The sequence below is a fragment of the Onychomys torridus genome, chromosome 13 (assembly GCF_903995425.1).
Source record: "Onychomys torridus chromosome 13, mOncTor1.1, whole genome shotgun sequence".
Classification (NCBI taxonomy): domain Eukaryota; kingdom Metazoa; phylum Chordata; class Mammalia; order Rodentia; family Cricetidae; genus Onychomys; species Onychomys torridus.
The window spans coordinates 56,041,143-56,062,700 of record NC_050455.1 but is presented as its reverse complement, the minus strand read 5'-3'; the positions used below and the strand labels follow the sequence as shown (position 1 = coordinate 56,062,700).

Below are 21,558 nucleotides of genomic sequence, written 5' to 3'. Positions count from 1 at the left end.
GAAGTACAATGCAACCTACTTTGCAAGAGGTGCTGAAGAATGCCCTCATCCTAGCAAATGGAATTCATGCAGTAGCAGCATGCTTATCTTTGTGTGCTTTTGTCCACCTGTGATGTGTGTCAGATTTGCTGAGCACCAACCCCACCTCATTAAGGCGGATGATAAGAAGCTAGGGAAATGAGTAAGCTAGGGAATAACTAACAGGGACAACTTTGTAAAGTACTTCGTTGCACTATCATGGGTAGAGACAATGCCAAAGAACCTCAGACTAGTGATGTCATTGTTGAGTACTTCAAATCAAGAAATGAACAATTGCAAATTGTTCTTGGGGAAGAGATGGCTCAGTGGTGAGAGGACTTGCTTCTGCAGAGGACCTGGGTTCAGTTCCCAGCACCTACAAGTGGCTCACAAACTGTGTCTAACTCCAGAGCCAGGGGATCCGATGCTTTCTGCTGCTCTCCATGGGCACCAGCCACACACATGGCACACATAACATAATACAGACAAAACTGTCATCCGTATAAAAATAAATCAATACATTTACCAAGGTTTTGTCATTTTCAAAAAGAGAGAATGGGAGATTTGGACACACTATTAAGTTTGATATAGTAGGGGAAATATATAGAACTCTGTATCTGAGAAACATTCTAAGACTAACCTAATTCAGTTATGTAATAATTACTGGAGTAAATGTATATTTAACTTAAATTTAGACGTAGCTATTTGCTATTTTTCTTATCAAATACAAAATTTAAAAATACAGATGAAATTTTAATCTAGTGCTTTTAAGTTCTCAGTCATTGTTGAAAGATTTTTATTTAAAAGTTTTTTCATTAACTGTTAGAATTTCAGTCTTTATTTCTGTCTAAAGTTTTTTTTTTTTTAATTTATTTTTTATTTATTATGTATACAGTGTTCTGCCTGCAGGCCAGAAAAGGGCACCAGATCTCATTGCAGATGGCTGTGAGCTACCATGTGGTTGCTGGGAATTGAACTCAGGACCTCTGGAAGAACAACCAGTGCTCTTAACCTCTGAGCCATCTCTCCAGCCCCTGTCTAAAGTTTTTAAAACTTATTTTTAGTACTCAGTTTTAATCAAGGTTGAATCGGAGCTATTTGTCCTTTTAATAATTCATTTCTGCAAGCCATCAACTGAACTGGAGTGGATTCAGAGTATAAAAGAACCAGAATTTAGTGAAAAAGCTAGAGTTGATTATGTAGGGAAAGAAAGACCTTAGCAGAGCAGTCTGTAGCTTAAAACACTTGAACTTCCGTTAATGCTTAAACATTTATAGAAATGAAACTGTTTATTCTATATGAAATCCAAACCATGGTGTTAGGCTCATGAGTGACTAGGCAATCATTGGATTCTAGTTTTATGGAAAACTCTTAAGAGCTGTTAAGCACACAGATGAACTGTTATCAGTACACTCACTGTGGTTATTTATGTAGAGTGTGGATTGCTCGCAGGCTTCTTCCTAGAGAACATTTGTAAGTACATAGAAGGTATCATCAGAGACTTGGAAACAACTCTTTTATGTTTCTTTCCCTCACTCTCCTTTTTGTGGTTCTGGGAATTGAACCCAGGACCTGATACATCCTAGATGAGAGCTATACTATGAGGTTACACCTCTATCCCTTTTTTATTATTTCTCTTGAGAAAGCATCCTGTGATGTTGCCCAGACTGGCTCTTGAACTCAGCATGTAGGCCCAGGCCAAAAACAGGTCTTGAAGTTTAGATACTCTTGCCTCAGCCTCCTAAGTAATTGGAAGTACAAATATATCTCATTGTGTCTCACTTCCCTGATTTCCCCATTTGTTTTCCAAGGCTCTCCCTGTCCCCCCCCCCCAAATCTGTTGATTCCTACACTTGATCTTAGTCAAAAGGCAGAGAAGTGATTGTTGATTCCTTATCAAGTGAAGCCTTCCTCTTTCCTCACTCCTCCCAAGACTGGAGTTTCTGTCCCCCACTAAAGATCTGTTCAAGTTTTTTTGGTTTGTTTTGGTGGCAGTAGACAAATGCTGGGCTGAGGACATCTAAGTTGGTTTCATTTTCTGGCTGTTGTGACTAGTTCAGAGTATACATGGATGGGCAAATATCTCTGGCATGTTGACATAGATTTCTTGGCCCAACATTTTGGAAAATTGTGTGTATGTTTTTTTTTTCTTGTTGTTTTGGGGGGGGTTATTTTGTCTTGTGTTTTTTGATGTTTGTTAACTATGTATCTTAAGATGGCTATTTTATACATTAGCTTCCATTTTCATTCACTTGTATCTAGGGTATTTTTAATTTTCGATTTTTATTTATTTATTTTACTATTAGTGGATAGTAGAACAGCAAAGGGAGTATTGAAAATACCATTACTCAGCCATGGTATGTGCCTTTAATCCATGAACTCAGGAGGTAGAGGCAGATGCATCTCTTGAGTTCAAGATTCTGTGAGCTCAAGCCCAGCCTGGTCTACAGAGTGAGTTCCAGGACAGCCAGGGCTACATAATAAATAAAGAGACCTTGTCTAAAAAGGGGGTGGAGGTAACCCACTCTACGTCCCTTGTCACTCATCAAATAATTCAATTTAAGAACCCTTGGGGCTGTTAAAAAGATATGTAAAAGTGATAATGTCCTTAAAGCAAAGCTCTAAAGACCTTGTGTAACAGGTAAGAGAGTAAGCCCTGTACTGTTTGGTAGAGTTGCTGTATTGTGTGCAAGGGCCTGGTTTTCAGTGAGTACTGATATATAGATAGGGCTGGGAATATGTTGCTCAGGGGTAGAGTGCTTGCTCAGTTATAAAGAAAAGTTTGAATGTAGGTAGCCGTGTCCACCTATGTAAATTGGCCTTCATCACTAAATCTTGTTTTTTTAAAAAACATTTTACTTTTATGTATATGTGAGTTTTGGAGAGGGGTTGAGGATTTAGCTCAGTGGTAGAGCACTTGCCTAGCAAGTGCAAGGCCCTTGGTTCGGTCCTCAGCTCTGGTTTAAAAAAAAAAAAAAAAAAGTTTTGGAGAATGAGATGAATACAGATTGACTAGGGAAAATATTGAAATAGGCTAACTAGAAAATGGACAAAGGGGAGCCAGGCACAGTGGTTCAGACCTTTAATCCCAAGCACTTGGGAGGCAGAGACAGGTGGATCTGAGTTCGAGGCCAGCCTGATCTACACAGTAAGTTCTAGGACAACCAGGGCCACGCAGAGAAACCTTATCTGGGGGTGGGGGTGGACAAAAGGTATGAAGTATAGTAGGCAGATACACAAGTGGCCATATGAAAAACATCATTAGCTGTCAGAAACACTAGTTAAGACCATGGTGGTGCAATGTCATTACATACCTACTAGAACAATTAGAGGAGATACTCAGGATTGTAGAGAAGCTTGGTGTCCTAAGTGGCTGCTGGGAATGGCATGGCTACTCTGCCTGCCTTCCCTCCCTCCTTCTGAGTCAGGGTTTCTTTGTGTAGCCCTGGCTGTCCTGGAACTCTTCTTTGTAGACTGAGCTGGCCTCAAACTCAGAGGTCTGCCTGCCTCTGCCTCCCAACTGCTGGGATTAAAGACACCAGGAGTATAACTACTTTCCAAAGACCTGAATGGACACCTCTGTGACCTGGCAATTAGATTTCTCAGCATTTATCTCAGAGAAATGAAAACCCCATCAATGCACAGATAGGTAAATGAATGTTCATGACAGCTTTATTTGTTTTTTTGGTTTTTTTTTTTTTTTTTTTTTTTTTTGGTTTTTCAAGACAGGGTTTCCCTGTATAGCTTTGCGCCTTTCCTGGAACTTTGGTAGCCCAGGCTGGCTTCAAACTCACAGAGATCCACCTGCCTCTGCCTCCCGAGTGCTGGGATTACAGGCGTGCGCCACCACTGCCCAGCTCAGCTTTATTTGTAATGAGCTCAAATTGGGAACAACCCAAATGTCTTTCAGTAATGGGTGACTTGTAAATTCATATTCTTGGACACTAGTCAACAATAAAAAAGAACAAACTATTGATATATACAACTTGGGTAGATCTCAAAGGGTTTAGATTGAGAGTTAAAAAAAAAAAATCCAGTGTCAGAAGGTTATATAACAATATGTTTTTTGTTGTTATTGTTTAGTTTTTCAAGACAGGGTATCTCTGTATAGCCCTGGAACTACTGCCTCTGCCTCCTGAATGCTGGGATTAAAGGCATGGACCACCACCACCTGACAACAGTATTTTTTTTTGAGCTGAGGATCAAACCCAGGGCCTTGTGCTTGCTAGGCAAGCGCTCTACCATTGAGCTAAATCCCCAACCGACAATATATTTTTATATAAAGCTTTCTTTTGAAATTTATTGTTTGTGGGTATATGTGAGAATGTACATGTTATGGTACAAGAGTAGAAGTCAGGGACAGCTTTTGGTATTTGGTGCTCATCTTTCACTATGGATTCCAGGCATTAAATTTTGGTTGTCAGGCTTGCATGGTGAGCATTTTAAATAGGGACCATTTTACCAGCCCCTGTGAAAGGTTTTGTTTTGTTTTGTTTTTGAAGTGAGGCCTTACTGTATAGTCCTAGGTGTTCTAGAACTTGCTATGTGGACCACCTGGCCTCAGACTCATAGAAATTGACCTATCTCTGCCTCCTAAGTGCTAGAACTAAAGATGTGTGCCACAACACACAGCCTATATAACATTCTTGAAATAATGTCATTTTAGTAGTAGAAACTGTATTAAGTGATGTTTTTGTGATAGAACTAGAGATAGGGGTGAAGGAAATGTGACTCTGAAATAGCACACTGTACATTTGTGGTGAAGTAATAATTCTATACTACATATATAGCAACATACATATACAATTATGAAGAATTATATACTCATAAATGAACGTGTGAAGCTGGGAGAATTACAGCTAGGTGTGAATTGGATTAGTATCCTCTAACACTTGGTCCTAGGCATCATAATCCTTGAGAGGTGGGAGTCAGTAGTGAACCTGATGGTCCCTGGCTACCAAGAGCATAACTAGGAAATTATTAATGGCTGGGTATTCCCTCCTTGCTGACTAAGTGACCCAGAATCTTGTCCTAAGGTAGTATTTTAAGCAGGCCCCCTGTAGAACCCTCAGCTCATTATCTGAGGCGTTCTGTAGAACTTGTGCTGGAGGGTGGAGCCAGCAAAGTACACATGGAGAGAGCTCTGTAGTGGGAACTACCTGTATTCAGAATTTGGGGTGGGGGTTCCACTAAAATGAAGACTGGTCAAGTCCAGCTATCCTTCTCATGTTTTCTTTTTCAGTAGTCTGCCTAACATAGGATGTATTGGAAGTATGTGGTTCTGAAAGAGGAACATGGTACTGAACTGAAAGTTGGACATGACCTTTTGTTTAATACAAGCACGTAGACTGTTAGAGTGGTGGGTTTAAGACAGTCTCATGTTGGTTGGGAGTTGCTGAGACTGGGATGACTTTAAACATGTGATATTCCTGCCGGGATGACAGTCCTGTGTGCCACACCATCCCCGGGTTAGGAAGCTTACATCCTACATAGGACTCTAGGTCAGAATAGTGGAGCTGCTTTATCCATAGACCCCAGTGAGTCAGTCATATTGCCCCTTAATCAATACATAGATAGAATTAGGGGGTCAATGGTTGAATATGATCATAAGGAAACTCTTATCTATCTAGGCCTTCCCTAGTCCTCTCACACAGTCTGATCAGCATACAGACGATTGGAATTTCTTATAGGCCAGTGGTCTGTAGCAGTGGACTACTCTATATGAGTGAAATTCTTTGATTCAAATCCCTCTAATCTAAAAAGAAAGACATTACTGCCCAATGTAGCAAAATGGGCATGATAATGTATCTACTTTATCAAGTTGTGAGGATTGAGATGATCACGGTCCAGTAAGGTGTTCCCATACAGTGTATGGCATATCATAATCATTTAACAGTGCTTTTTGGTAATTCTAATTTATTTTTGGTCAATGAGAAGCTATTTATAGCGAGTTTGTTTGTTTTGCAGAATAAACCGTTGAAATGTTCAGACTTTCATGTGTGCTAAGATTTATATTTCTTCTCCATGAAAATAATAGTGGTTATGGGACTTGGATTTAGCTCTGTCTTTGCATAGGATTACTTGCTCAGTTTATGAAAAAAATTTATTCTCTGTCAGCTTTTGGAGTTGAACAGTGTTGGCATAGCTATAAGATATGTTGAGTTCTTGTCAGAGAACTACCACAAGTAGATAGAGAATAGGAAAATAAAAGGAGAAAAAGTTAACTGATACTATTGTGTTCATAGAACTGTCCTGTCTTTGCTCAACTTGTAAGTTTGTAATTGGTTTCTGCCACGAAGAACATGAGCCCTCCCCTCTGTTGTTTGACATGTGAAACTCTACAAAAGTAGAGGTCTTTGAGATGGCAATAAATGGGTGAAATCTACAAGGTTCTTTTCTTTCTTTTTTTTTAGTTTATAGTGAATGTTGAAAGAGGAAGCTTCTCTGTATGTCAGCCACGGACAGAGCAAGTCATTTCTTGAGAGCTGAAACCATTTCTCAGAAAACCCTGAGGGTAGGAGGCAGAGATACTTCATCAGAATTGGATGGGCTTAATTTTTATCCAAGTTTTAAGTTACAGTAGTGTTAGATACTGAGTTTCTTCATTCACTCGGTGATAAGAATGAGAACAGGTAATACTCTACAGAATAATCAGTATGTTCCTTACAGAGCTGCTGCTGGTGCTGTTAGGGATGGATAAGTAAGGTTGCCTGCCCATGGAAGTCAGTGTGATTCCTTCTTTCTTCCCTTCCCTTTACTGCATCCTTTGAAAGATCGATCTCTCTGTGTCTCCCTCTCTCTTTCTACACACACACACACACACACACACACACACACACACACACACATACACACGACCATAGCCATAGAATACTGATCAAATATTGTGGACTTTGGGGCTCAAGTTGTAGAACTCTTGCTATTTTGATGATCTCACTTCAGAGAGTCCTGGAAAAAAAAAGTGACTTTCTACTTTTTTCTGACTCAAAGTCAAAAGTTTGCTTTGTTGGAAATAAACAATTTAGGGGTTACAAAGAGGTGATTAAGCAGTGAAGGGCTCATGTGCCCTTTTAAAAGACTCAAGCTCCCAGCATCTACATGCAGCTGCCATTTACTCCATCCAGTTCCAGGGGATCTGAAGCCCTCTTTTGACCTTTAAGAGCATCCACATACACAAGGCACACCCCTCCCATATGTGTATATGTAAATTTAAAAAATTGAACAGTTCACAGATTTGGGAATGTCTAACACTAGTGGATCAGGGAAAGGAAACAGTTAACTTCCAGGTTGTTGGGGAACCTTTATGATTATGCAAACTTAGCATATGTTAAGTGATTCCTAGTAAGTAACAAGGTGGGTCCTTCACTTTGATGAGTACTGGGAATTGAAAGTCGCAGGCTCTCAGGGTTTTGATGGGGGTTCACTTCCTGAAAAAAAAAATTACATATATATAATATATGATCTTTTTAGATATTTCAGGGTGATGTATTTTAGTTAATACACACACACACATACACACACACACACACACACACACACACACACACACACAAAACAAAACCTGTTTTTTCCTTAGAATCTCTTTTGAATCAAAAAGTTTATGTGTTTCTTTTTTAATTTTTTTTTTTTTTTTCTTTTTCTTTTTGGTTTTTTGAGACAGGGTTTTTCTGTGTAACAGCCCTGGCTGTCCTGGAACTTGCTTTGTAGACCAGTCTGGCCTCGAACTCACTGAGATCTGCCTGCCTCTGCCTCCCAAATGCTGGTATTAAAGGTGTGCACCACCATGCTCTGCTCTCCATTAGTCTTCGTAATAAAACTAAATAATGATATAGCTATGCATTTGAGAGTTTGTTTTCCTGAAAAGAAAATACATATTCAGTTACCAGCTGTGCTTAATTCTAAAGACCTGTCATGTTTTCCTAAGGATTACTATTGTCTATTGTTATCTGCTAACAAAGTTTTAAAACTTGTCTTTTGTTTGTTTGTTTGTTTTTGTTTTTCGAGACAGCATTTCTCTGTCTGTGTAGCTTTGCGCCTATCCTGGAACTCACTTGGTAGACCAGGCTTAAAACTTGTCTTTTAAACCTGAGAGAATGCAATGTCTCTTTGCTTTTACTGACTGGATAAATCACTGTTGGACAATGAAGCAAAGCCCTGTGTGTGCACTGGACCTTGGGTGGCTTTCAGATAGAGTCCAGTGCCCTGCTGTGCTTCTAGTCATTGGGTGTGGTTACTGTATTGATAGTTTTGGGTTAAAGACTGAAGGAAAATAGCCGGATTCCAGGAGCAGAGAGCACTCTTTAAGCTGCTGAGCTAATCTCGTCTCAGCTTCTAGGCTCTGCCTTGGTCTTGGAAAAGTGTTATGCAGGCACACTGAATTCCTAGCACCCTGTGTGTGGGGCCTAACCTTCTGAATTGCATGTTGCCCCTAAGACTATGATTGTGTGTTTTGTAGTCTTCCTGTGAGTGCAGTATGAGGAACTGCATTCCTTTGGGAGACACTGTAGTGGAGTCTAGATGTTGGTGGTTGTGTTGCTTTCTCTAAAAGCTTTCTTCCATTGGTCTGTTATCTACGACACATATGGCCTTTATTTTGTTGAGTAGGAAGCTGTCCACCATCTTGGACAGTGTGACAATTAAAGGATAATTGAACTGTTAATAAAAAAAACTTTTTAAAAAGTGCTTGCCGGGCGGTGGTCGCACATGGCTTTAATCCTAGCACTCGGGAGGCAGAGGCAGATGAATCTCTGAGTTCAAGGCCAGCCTGGTCTACAGAATGAGTTCCAGGATAGCCAGAACTGTTTCACAAAGAAACTCTGTCTCAAAAAACAAAAAAACAAAACAAAATAGTGCTTGCTGACATCCCTTTTCCCAGAAGACTAGTACATGTGATTTACCTAGCAAGATTATAGTTTTCTTTTGGCAAATGACATGTAATATTATGGAGGTCTTGTGTTCAGTCCAACAGAAACATCTGAGATACATTGGTGTGGAAACTAAAGCCATTTAACATTTTTATCCACATGAAGAAATGGGTTAGACAGTTTGGGGTTTGGTTTGGTTTGGTTTTGTTGTAGTTGTTTCGATTTTGGTTTTAAAGTGGTAGCCCAAAAGCCTGGTATAGTAGCACACACCTTTAATCCCAGCACTCAGGGAGGCCGACTCAGGCAGATATCTGAGTTCAAGACCAGCTTGGTCTACAAAGAGAGGTCCAGGACAGCCAGGACTACACAGAGAAACCTTGTTTAGAAGAACCAAAAGAAAAAAAAAAAAGGCTGTGTGTGGGTGAGTGGGGATGTAGCCCAAGCTTTGAGAGACAGTTAGGAGGATCAGGATTTTAAGGTCATTCTCTGCTCCATGAGACCCTAGCTCAAAAAGTAGAAAGAGAGAGTGGAAAAGAAGTGGAAAGAGTGAATATTTAAGATAGATTTCTTTGAGGGGAATAGTTTTTCACAGAATATATTCTCTGAAGTTAAGCATTCATACATTCAGTTTGTAACTTAGTTTTATGCTTGTGTCTGTCTTATGTTTAGGATTCTAACTTAAAGTTAATCTTGGATACGTTCTTACATGCTTCTTATTTTTGTCTTCCTCATCTAAATGACACAAGGTCAGGTGTTGCATTTAGATAATAAAATTAGTATAAATTCTTGACTATATTTTCTTTTTTTATTAGTATAAATTCTAAATCTACAATTTTTATTTTTAAAATGTAGACATGTGTCTCACCTGTTAAATAGTCTTAAGTAATGAAGTGTTTCCAGTACTCTTACAAAGAATATAGTTGGGATAATCCAATTATTTTAGCTTCTCGGTCTTAAGCATTATTTAAATACTGTTGTATGCATGCTGCCAAGAAGTGAAGAATCTGTTCTCACCAGTTTGAGCCCAGTTATGTTTTGCACATAGATACTCAGTTCCTAGGCACTGAGATTTGAGATGACTTTTCACTTCCAGTAAGGTAAGTGCCTTATTTGTTTACTGCACATGCTGGCCAGTTTTTCATGTTACTGTAGATGATAGACTACAGACAGAAGCATTTCCTTCCCAACACCCAGTCATAAGATTGTGTTTTAACTTCCTTATTTAAAAAAAAAAAAAAAAAAAAAAGGTAATTTAGACTTTGTCTCAACTCTCCTTTGCTGTTAATTTATATTTTCTCCATTTCTCCTATCATCTATAACTACCTTAGATATTGACATCAAGTAAAAAGGAATGGCAAAGTTGAAATGACAGTTACGGTTTATCATTCTCTACTTTCAGATGACCACAGTCGTGTTAAACTGCAAAGTACTGAAAATGATTATATTAATGCCAGCTTAGTTGACATAGAAGAGGCACAAAGAAGTTACATCTTAACACAGGCAAGTAGTGTGGTGCTGGGTAGATACCTGGAGAGTGGAGCTTGGCTGCTGTGCTTTAAACATAGCTAAATGTATATCTTGACATTTGCAAATGACATGCTATTTTAGTTTTTTGATTCTGAAATCAGTTGCAAACGTCATAATTTTGAGACTCTGAATATGTTGGTTAAAAAGTAAGATTGTTTCTGATGTTACTATGTTCAATGGAGGAAATTCTTCTGAAATGGCTTGATGCAGTTCTCTTCAGGAAAATTAACTTCTTGTACTATATCTAACACAGCTTTTGTTACTTGGCTTGGAGTTCTCTTCCCCTAACTTGTGATGATGAACCAGGAAGGCCCTTGAAAGCACTTTTCTGTCTATCTCTGCCCTATGACTATATTTTCAGAGAGTGCAGCTATGCTGAGAACAGGGTCTAAATGTGCAGAGCCTGTATAGTGTAGTCCTCCTGGCTGCCTTTGCCATTCTGCCCCAGTACTCCAGCACCCCAGCCTCCACAAGTGCAAGCATTGCTCTTCCATTCTGAGACCATAGCTTTCTCTTTATCAAATAAGAGAGGTTAAATAGCAACACTGTCATTTCTCTCAGTCAAAATGTTCAGCAGTATAAGCTATAATGTTTGAGAGTTTTAAATTTTACTATTTATGTGTCTCTGTGTATATGTATATGTACATGTGTACCACAGAGGCCAAAAGAAGGTGTCCCCTAGAGTTGGAGTTACAGGCTGTTATGAGCCATACAACATGGGTGCAGGGAACCAAACTCTGATTCTCTGGAAGAGAAGCAAGTGCCCTTGACTGTATCTGTGAGAGGACCAGGTAAATAGCGTGACAGCCTGCCCTAATAACTCAGCTAAGAACTAGGCCTCAGTCATTGCTTCTTGGAACTAAACAGGCAGTTTCTGAGGAAGTCACGAACAAAGGAAAATTAATCTCCAACACCCCTGACAGCAAGGATGAGGAGGCCTGGTAAATGCAAGTACCAGGCCTGAGCTAGCCCCCACAGTCAGCATGTACTAGGTCAGCCAGCCTCCATAGTCAGTGGCTCAAGGTGATAACCAAATGAGGACAGAGCCTGGAACTTTTCTAGGGCTGCCCAAAAATAGAAATGCCGCAGCCTTAACCAGCCCTTGCTAGCTCTAGCAAATTAGAACGTACTAATATGATTGCCACATGCTTAAGCCAGTCATATCTGAGATGACCTAACTGCCCTAGGAACTCCCCTTAGCTGTGCTTAAAAGGAGCCCATATGTCCCTGGCCATTTTGCCTTTGCGTAGGATGGTTGGCCCAGCATGCTGGAATCTTTCTCAAGATAATAAATGCTCTTGCTGATGGCTATCTTTTGTGGGACTTCTCTAGGACCCTAACTTCTGTAGCACCATGTTTGAAGTTTTTAAAAAGTTTAACAGATCAATGTAAGCTACTCTTTGAAAGACAGAAAAGTATGAATTGTTTTAAGTTCAACTTAATATACCTGTGAGCCATTAGAATTTTCTCTGTCATAGAAACTTTATTTTAAAGTAGCTCCTGTAACTAAAAAAGGAAAGAGAAGCAATCTGGTGTAAAAGTGGCTAAGGATGTCAATTCACAATTCACAAAACCAAATACAGACAGACAGTGTACATTTGAGCAGATGCTGTGTTTATGCAGCTATTAAGGAACATAAATTTAAAGTGGCCCAGGCACTTCAGGCCTCTTCTCTTTCATACCCTTGGATCTTGTCCTGTTCCTGCTCCCAACCTTCCTTCTCCTACAGTCACTGTCTGAAGGCGTTCACACCTCGGAGGAGGAGTATGCATGATCCCATCCAGAACTTTTACTCTCTTGACCCTTTGCTGATCCACCTTTGCTGATCCACTAAGCGATGAGCTGCTTCCTGCTGGCATCCATTTGAGATGCAACAGAGAATTAGCAAGAAGATCCTGATGTCACTCCAGGGATTGCTAGTGTTTGTGGCCCAAATTGCTTCATATCAAAAGCTGGCGCCACCGTCTCCGAGCAACATCATAGCTTTTATAATTTGAATCACTTGTGGTCCTCTTTCACTTGCACCTAGTGTAGTTTTCTTCATGCAGTGACTTGATAATAAACAACTAAATAAAGTACAGGGATACTCAGTGGTCACCTCATGGGATTGAAAAACTGACCCGAGAGACCCAACAGAAAGGATAATGTGTTTAGTCCAACCTTAATTTCATGAGAGGACTGATGTGGGCTGAATGAATTAATCATCTCCATACCAATGAGGAACAGTCATTTAGGGGCTGGGAGTGTCAATTTTAATTTGCTGTTCTATAGTAACTGAAGTTTTATGTTCAGTCATAATAATTTATGATTTTCTTAAATTAATATTCAAAGCTAAAAATATACTTTCTACTGAAATGAACATAAAAACATGGAAAAGCATGATGTGTTATACTCTTGTTGCTGTGACAAATCTTGTTTTGTTTTGTTGGTTTTTCGAGACAGGGTTTCTCTGTGTAGCTTTGCACCTTTTCTGGAACTCACTCTGTAGCCCAGGCTGGCCTCGAACTCACAGAGATCCACCTGGCTCTGCCTCCTGAGTGCTGGGATTAAAGACGTGCGCCGCCACCACCTGGCCGCTATGACATATCTTGAAGGGAAATTTAAAAGGAAAAAAGATTTATTTTGGCTTCTGATTTCATAGATTGAAGTCCGAGGTCAGCTTCAAGGCTAGGTTGCGGTAGAATATTGTGGCAGGCAGGACGTGGAGAAGTAGGTATGCGACAAGGGCATTCCCCCAGTGCTGTGCTTATTCCTGCTAGGCACCGCCTGCTGGTGCTGCCATACTAACCAATGAAGGGATTAACCTTTTATTAGGCCCAAGCCCTTCCAAAAGTCCATCAAGAGACACCAGGCTTATAATGCATGAACCCAAGGCAAAACATTTCATACCTAAACCAGGTTGGTCACCCCTTCACACCTCTTCTTCTCTGCTGCCATTTTCCTCAGTCTCATTGGTTCTTTCGCTTACTCCCTAAAGACAGGTCTTTCTCTCTTTTAGCTATCCCCATGTTTACATTTCAGTTTTGGGGACCATGGTTTGTTAGTATGTTTGACTTTGGCAGGGTAGGGCCTAAGGACCTCATAGACATGAGGTGAGTACTGCTACAACTGAACAATATTCCTTGCCTAGAGAACTACTCTGGCAGTATGCCTGCACACCAGAAGAGGGCGCCAGATCTCATTGTAAATGGTTGTGAGCCACCATGTGGGTGCTGGGAATTGAACTCAGGACCTCTGGAAGAGCAGCCTCTTAACCTCTGAGCCATCTCTGTATCCCCTCAGCCTGCTTTCTTATAGAACTCTGACCATCAGCCCAGGGATGGTCCCACCCACAGTGAACTGGGCCCTCACCCATCAATTACTAATTAAGAAAAGGCCTTACAGGCCTGCCTACAGCCTGATCTTATGGAGGCATGTTTTTAAAATTGAGGTTCTCTTCTCTCATATGACTTTAGCTTGTGTTGAGTTCACATAAAACTATCCAGCACACTCAATGTAGTGGCTAACAACTCAGCTATTTACTGTGGTGTTTTTTCATTGCCACTTTTATTGAGAATAGTAATAATGGGATTAGTGATCTTTTTGTAAAGTTTCTAAAATCTCATTATGGTAAAAGTTCATAACAATTTCATGATTTTTAAATCATTTGTCCCTGTTGAACTGTTTTCTTGTGTCCTAACAGGACTCAACATATTGGGAGTGTGGGAATTTAGCCGCTTGTCTCTGTACTTTCTTTTCTTCGGATTTCTTTCTGTATTTTTCATTGCTCTGTGGCTGTTTTAACCTAGATCTTGACTTCTTTACTTTCTAGTGTAGTTGGTTGGTTAGCTGAGTGAGCCCTTCCTGTTTCTTCACCCGAGTAAAGCTGTCCTCGTCCTCGTGTTCTTCCTGCTTTGCTGCCCTGCCCTTTTCAGAGTTGCTCAGGTCCACGTGTGTCGGTGCAGCGGTGTGAGATGCTTCCTTGTCACCAGATCCACCTGCTCTTCAGGTGGGGCCCACTCCGGGGTACCCCCACTTCTACCATGTGCTCTTATGGGCCTTGCTTAGGTTTAGAACATGCAGAGTGACCTTAACTGCTCCTGTCCTGTATCACCACCTCTCAGGCAGACTCATGCTGTGTAGCCATACCTTCTCAGGCTTTCTTAGAACATAAGAGCTGGTGATTGAGTATTTGACGTTAGCGATGGAAGTAACTTCTCACCCCTGTTTGCACTTTGTCGGGGCTGAGACTGTATTTCAGTTGTATCTATGCAGAACATGTAACTTGAACAAAGAGAGAAAACCTACATTTAATGTTTGTTACTAAACAGTAGCTTGATTGTTCTTTGCTGCTTATTAGATTGTCTTTTGCCTGAGTCTTAGATTTTTTTTTAATATCATGTCCATTTTACTGTTTAAAAATCTGGTAGCATTTTAGCCAGTTGGTGGTGGCACACAGTTTTAATCCCAGCACTGGGAGGCAGAGGCAGGTGGATCTCTGTGAGTTTGAGGCCAACCTGGTCTACAGAGAGATTTCCAGGACAGCCAGGGATACACAGAGAAAACTTGTCTCAAAAACCAGCAAAAAAAGAAAAAAAAAATTGGGATGGGGGAGGGCATTACTAGCTTGTGGAAGAACTGATGATAGATAAATTCCTGTCTTTTTAGAATCTTTTGTTCTTCATACTATACCAGCTGTTTCATGTTTATTGTTTGGTCTTTAGAACCAGTAATAGGATTGAGGTATGTATGTGCACACAAAGGACTTCACTACTGAATTGCTTCATAATTATTTTTAAAGAGTGCTTTCTTTGTTTTATTATTTATTTTTGTGTTTTTGTATATTTTCATATATGCACTGTGCATATATAGGTTCCTAATGAGGCCAGAAGAGAGTATCAGATCCCCTGGAGCTAGTTATAGGTAACTGTGAGCCACACTGTGGAGTCCTTTGAAGAAGCAGCAAGTACTCTTAACTGCCATCTTTCTAGTCTCACTTCATGGTTGTTGTTTTCTGTTTTGTTCTTTTGAGACAGGATCTCACTGTGTAGACCAGGCTGGCCCTGAACTCACTGAGAACCCTCTTTTGGGGATTAAAGGTGTGAGTCACCATGCCCACCCAGCCCTTTTTTTTTTTTTTTCCCTTTAAGATGAAAGGAAAAGGCATTCATTATACTGGGGATTTTCTCATTGCTTTATTTGGTGGGGAGGATGTTTGGTTTTTCACCTTCGGACTGTATGTTTTATATTGGAAGTAGATAAGTACATTGAATGAAGAGGATTGTATCCTTTAACACTAAGGTTGTAATTCTAGCATTTTTACAAGTTAACCTTATTCTGAGTGTATTCACTTGAGCAGTATGTATTGAATATTGGTTACCCATCAAGAAATAAATCTGCCCTAAAGATGATTCATACTCTCAGTTACATGTGGGACTGCAGTTACATCTGGTCTTCCCTGCTCCTGACACTGAACAGTCTGCTCCAGTCTGCTCCATTGCTCTGGAAGTTGGCTACATGTTTAGATGGAGGTCAGTTTGATAGCATAAAATGGTAGAGCATTTGCTCAGTTTGCATGAGGCCCTGGGTTACATCTCCAGCCCTACAAAAAGGAAGGAAGTCAGTCAGTCAGTCGGAGTCGGGGCATGCCTCTTTATCGCTTGTCTCCCTCTCTCTCTCTTTTCTTTCTCCCTATGCTATCATTAAGACAAATGTGAAAATAATTGGAAGTGTGTATTTGCTTTTTCCTCCTCCGTAGCATTTTGTAATAAGGGCTACTGTACACTTTTAACTCTGCCAGATGATACTAGACACAACAAACTGATTTGCAGGTGCTTTCATGATTCCTTTTTCCCCCCTGCAAATTCTTTTGTGTTGATTTGGGCTGGTTGGTTGGTCAGTAATGACATAAACTTCCCCATTTTCCACAGATCTCCCCATGACCTGTGTGAGATAGCACCTGTCTGTTGCAAAAACTGAAAGAGATAAATTTCCTTTTCTGAATACTTTGTAGCTAGACCATAAAGCCCCCAGACATTCTCATTCTTGATTCCGATTCTGGCTCGCCTGTGTGTTATGCTGTAGGCACCTTTGACCATGCTAGCAAAGGCATGATAATACGATAGTATCAGAAGCAGTGGACTAAGTTGGTTTTGTTTGGCACAAATCTTACATGTATTTTATAATTGTTATTTGAATCTAGTTATCCAACTCGTAATTCTGAACCAGGTATCCCATACAGTTCTCCCACCACCACCACCATCCACAACCCCAACCCCCCAACCTCTCCCCCCCAGCTGAGGACTGAACCCAGGGCCTCGTGCTTGCTAGACAAGTGCTCTACCACTGAGCTAACTCCCCAACCCCGCCACACAGTTCTTTTTCTGCCTAAGTAAATAAAACATCTTTACGTAGAGGGAATTTTTATTGAATGCAGGCTATATTTTGAATTTAAGTGCACTTAAAGTCGTGGTTTTCTTAGCAGGACCTAATCCACTGGCTATGATAGTGCATTCCAGCAGCGTCCTTGAAGCTTTGTCCCTTTCCTGCTCCTTTGCCTGATGTGCTCTTCTTGTTGTTATTACAGGGTCCACTTCCTAACACGTGTTGCCACTTCTGGCTCATGGTGTGGCAGCAAAAGACCAAAGCAGTTGTCATGTTAAACCGAACTGTAGAGAAAGAATCGGTGAGTAATAGTTAATACTAATGGTTTAGTGTGCTGGTTGTGGTCATCAGTTTATAAATGTCTCGTTTCAGGAGAGGATACTCATTTGTTACTTTGGACCTTTGGTGGCTAAAGGGTAGTGGCCAGGATATTTCTGACCAGAGAAATAATGAATACTTTTCCTTCCTCTCATTTTTATTACAAATTTAAAAATTTGATTTTCTAGATTCATAGTGCTGTATGTTTTATTCTGTTCCATAAGGACATTTTCATGTAAGTGTAGGTGGTGTGTTGAACACGTTCCCTGCCTCGCCTCCTCACTCCCCCTTCTCCCACCTCTCCTCCTTTTAGCCCTTCCTTTTGTGCTCTTCCTAGACAGTCCCCCTTCCTTTTTCGTGCCCATCTTCTAGATTCTGTATAGACAGGTAAATTAGAGAAAACACCCTCTCTGTTTTCTGAGATTTTCATATTTCACTTGATACCTTTCTCTCAGTGGCATCCATATTTTTGCAGATGACATCACTATGCTCATTTTGGTTGAAACTTTTCATTCTATAATTATACTACAGTTTCTTCATCCTTCTGTTGATTTCATAACTTAGCTTTCGTGCCTAGTGCCATGGTAAACGCTGATAAAATGTAGGTCTGCCTGTGATATGTTGACTTGGAGTCCTGTAGGTAGATACCCAGAAGTGTTATAGCTAAGTCACATTCTAGCTCCATTTTCAGATTTTTGTGGAACCTCCATACTGATTTCCAGAGTGGCTGGACTAGTTCACATTCTCATCATCAGTGTGTACCAGCTCCTTCTGTCCACACCATTGCCAGAGGAGTTTTTTGGGTTTTGGTGGTGGTGGTGTTACTGGTTGTTGTTTTTCTTTATTTTGTGTATCCCTGACTGTCCTGGAACTCTGTAGCCCAGGCTGGCCTCACAGAGATCGATCACCTGCCTCTGCCTCCTGAGTGCTGGGATTTAAGGGGTGCGCCACCACCTCTGATAGTTACTTCTCTTAGCGACTGTCACCCTGCCTAGAGTGAGATGGGATATCACTGCAGTTTCAGTTTTCATTCTCCGATCGCTGGTAAGGTTGAACGTGTTTCATGTATATAATGGCCATTTGTGTCTTGTCTATTCATTAGCCCGTTTATTGATGGCGTTGTTTATGTTTTTGAGCTTTTTATATATTCTAGGTGTTAGTCTTCTGTCAGATAAAACGGGTAGCAAAATTTTTCTGTTCTGTCGGCATTGTTCACGTAACTATTTGCTTTTCTGTGCAGAGACTTCTTAATTTCAGAGGTTCCTTTTGTCATCTGTTGACATGATTTCCTAAGTGAGTAGAGAGAGTCCTATTCAGAAAGTCATTGCCAAGGTCTCTGATGTGTTTATGTGTGTCCACTAGGGGAGCAGAGTTTATTTTTCATTGCTTTCTGCATTATTTTTGAGACCAGGCCTCTCACCAAACTTAGGGGCCCCTGTTTTAACTGGACTGGTTGTGAGCCCTCAGGATCTGCTTTTATCTACCCATCCACTTGTCTCCCAGTAACACCTGCATCAGAAATCACCTAGGCAAAGCTGTGTTGGCCTTTTCTGGGTTCCCTTTCTATTGGGTTGACCTGTGTTTCTCTTTGTGACAGTATCATTCCTTTTGTAGTTAGGGCTCTGTGGTATTACTTGAATCCATGTGTGGTCTAGCATTACTGGGTTTTTGTTTGTTTGTTTGTTTGTCTTTTACTCAGAATTAGATCTGCCCCCCCCCAGGGTCTTTAGAACTTTCATGAGGGGATTGTTTGTTTGGGGGGTTGTATTTATTTATCTATCTATCTATTTATTTATTTAGAGAGGATTTCTTTGTAGCTTTGAAGCATGTCCTAGAACTCACTCTGTAGACTTGGCTGGCCTCAAACTCACAGAGATCCTCCTGTCTGCCTCCTGAGTGCTGGGATTAAAGGCATATACCACCACTGTCTGGCTTGTTTTTGTTTTTCAAGACAGGGTTTCTCAGCCTGTAAATCCAGCACTCGGGAAGCAGAGGCAGGCAGATCTTTGTGAGTTCGAGGCCAGCCTGGTCTACAGAGTGAGTTCCAGGAAAGGTGCAAAGCTACACAGAGAAACCCTGTCTCAAAAAAACAAAAAGAAAACAAAACAAAAAACAAAAAAAACAAACAAAAAAAGACAGGGTTTTTCTTTGTAGCCCTGTGTGTCCTAGAATTCAATCTTTAGACTTGGCTGGCCTCACACTCACAGAGATCTGCCTGCCTCTGCCTTTAAAGTACTAGGATTAATGGTGTGCACCAACAACATCCGGTAAGAGTTTTAGGATTTTTTAAAGTATATTTTTCAAATAGCATTGGAATTTTGACTGTGATTGAACTGAATCTGTAGATTGCTTTGGATAGTATAGCCTCTTTTACAGTATCAACCAGCTGACATTCTTCTGTTTGTCAGTCAGTACTCAGACTTCATGCCTGCTAAGCAATAATTTTTCTTCCTAAGCCACATTTCCTGCCCTCACAATATTTTATTATTCTTTTAATAAATTAAATTAGTCAATTTATGTGGTGGAGTATGATTATTGATTTGCATATGTTGAACCATCCCTGCATCTCTGGAATGAAGCCAACTTGATCATGGTGAATGATCTCTTTTCCGTGTTCTTGAATTCAGTTTGCAAGTATTATATTGAGAATTTTGTATTTATGTTCACGAGAGAAAGTGGTCTATCATTTTATTTGTGTGTTTTGTCTTGGTCCAACATTACTACTAGAGTAATGCTAGTTTCTGTGGGAGGCCAGCTCCCACCTTTTAAAAGGGTTCCTATGAGGAGGAGAGAGCGATAAGAAACTTTTAGATAGAAAGATAGCAAAGAGGAGAAAGACAGGATAGCTTTGGGAGGACCTGGATCAAAACCCAAAGGTCCCTTCTGCCTCTTCAACAGGGCTTTTTATAACAATGCCAAGGGGTGGGGCAAAAGACCTCCCCCTTGCTAGATCAAAGCGCACTGTACAGCCAAGTGTAGACCCTTCCAAACACCTGGTAACTATGCCCATGGTCAAATCATCCCCTTATGCAGCCCTGCTGGGTAAAGCAAGCTCAGATTCTCAGACCCTGAGTTAGTTCTCACTAGGGAACCTCTATGGGTCTCTAGAGTTTTCAAAAAATGCATTTGTAAGCATTTGTTTCACTGGTTCCTCTTTGTATTGTTTCTTTAGTTTTCATTTCACTAGTTTCTGCCCTGATCTTTTTCTTACCATCTACTTTTGGGCTTGGCTTGTTCTTATTTTTCCAAAGCCACAAGTACATCATTATTTATTTGCAGTATCTCTGATGTATTTATTTACTTATTTTTATGTTAGACAACTACAGCTATAAACTTCCTTTAGAACTGTTTTCATTTTATTCCACGGGGTTTAGAATGTTATGTTTTAATTTTTCATGCAATTCTACATACATTTTTTTGTTCACTTGGTTTCTTCAGTGACCCTTTTCTCATTCAGTGGTGTGTTTTCTTTTTTGGTGTTTTGTTTTCAATCTATAAATCTTCGTATGTTCTGTAGTTTCTCTTGTTGCTTTGAATTTTTATTCCATTGAGGTCAAGTGAAGTATAAGACATTATTTCAGTTTTCAAGACTTGCTTTCTATAAGCAAGTTCTGGGAACTTTCCTGTGAGGCAAAATCTGTCATTCCGGATAGAGCATCCGTGATAGAAACAGACAGTTGTGCTCCAGTGTAGTTTGGCAGGTTAGTGAACGGCACTGTTTACAATAGCGTAGGTGTGAAGTTAATTTTAGAAACATTGGTGATTTAGAACTGACTCCATTACCAAAGAAAAACTTCTCTCTCAAAGCTGGTTGTGGTGGTGCACACCCTCAATCCTAGTACTTGAGAGGCAGCCATGATCTCTGAGTTCGAGGCCAGCTTGGTCTACATAATGACTTCCAGGGCAGCAGAGCTACATAGTGAGAACACGCCCCAAAAAACAAAAAGAAAAAAGAAAAACCTCTCTCTCCCAGCCACTGTTAACTGCCTATAAACCCTTAGAGAGAGGAGCCTAGTGAGTTCCTCCATACATGATGGAATGTTAAAGGGCTCAATCTTACACAGATCTCCCATGGGTAATCACTGCTGCTAAAGTTCTAAAGCACAGTGGCATCTCATTCCTGGAGGACAGCATCCCATAAGAGTGATCTCAAAGGAAGTTTCTTGGGCTGCTGCTAAGAACATGTAATCTGTGATGTCTTTTCAGTCCATTTGGTCTACGATGTCATTTAACTCAAATCAGTTTTTGTCAGGATGGCCTGTCTGTGGTGAGGGATTGTCTCACTGAACCTAGAGCTCACAGATGGGCTAGACTGACTGGCCAGTGAGCCCCTGGGATTCACTTGTGTTTGCTCTCCCACATCTGTGTGCCCACTTCTGTGCCCAGCTTTATTCTATGGTGCTGGGATCCAGTCTCCACTTTTGGTGTGTATGCAGTAACCACGTTACCTGCTAAGCTATCTCCTCAA

General features: G+C 40.5%; 1 protein-coding gene across 3 annotated transcripts in view; it reads left to right on the top strand.

The window, feature by feature from the left end:
* The window catches only part of Ptpn2 (protein tyrosine phosphatase non-receptor type 2), a 66,221-nt gene that overhangs the window by 19,829 nt on the left and 24,834 nt on the right, over positions 1-21,558 (top strand). For 2 of the 3 annotated variants that reach the window (XM_036204861.1, XM_036204860.1), the window contains exons 3-4: positions 10,282-10,382; positions 16,975-17,073. In XM_036204861.1, the coding sequence (XP_036060754.1) occupies positions 10,282-10,382; positions 16,975-17,073 (200 nt within the window). The remainder of the gene's footprint in view (positions 1-10,281; positions 10,383-16,974; positions 17,074-21,558) is intronic. The other variant, XM_036204862.1, reaches the window with a different exon arrangement.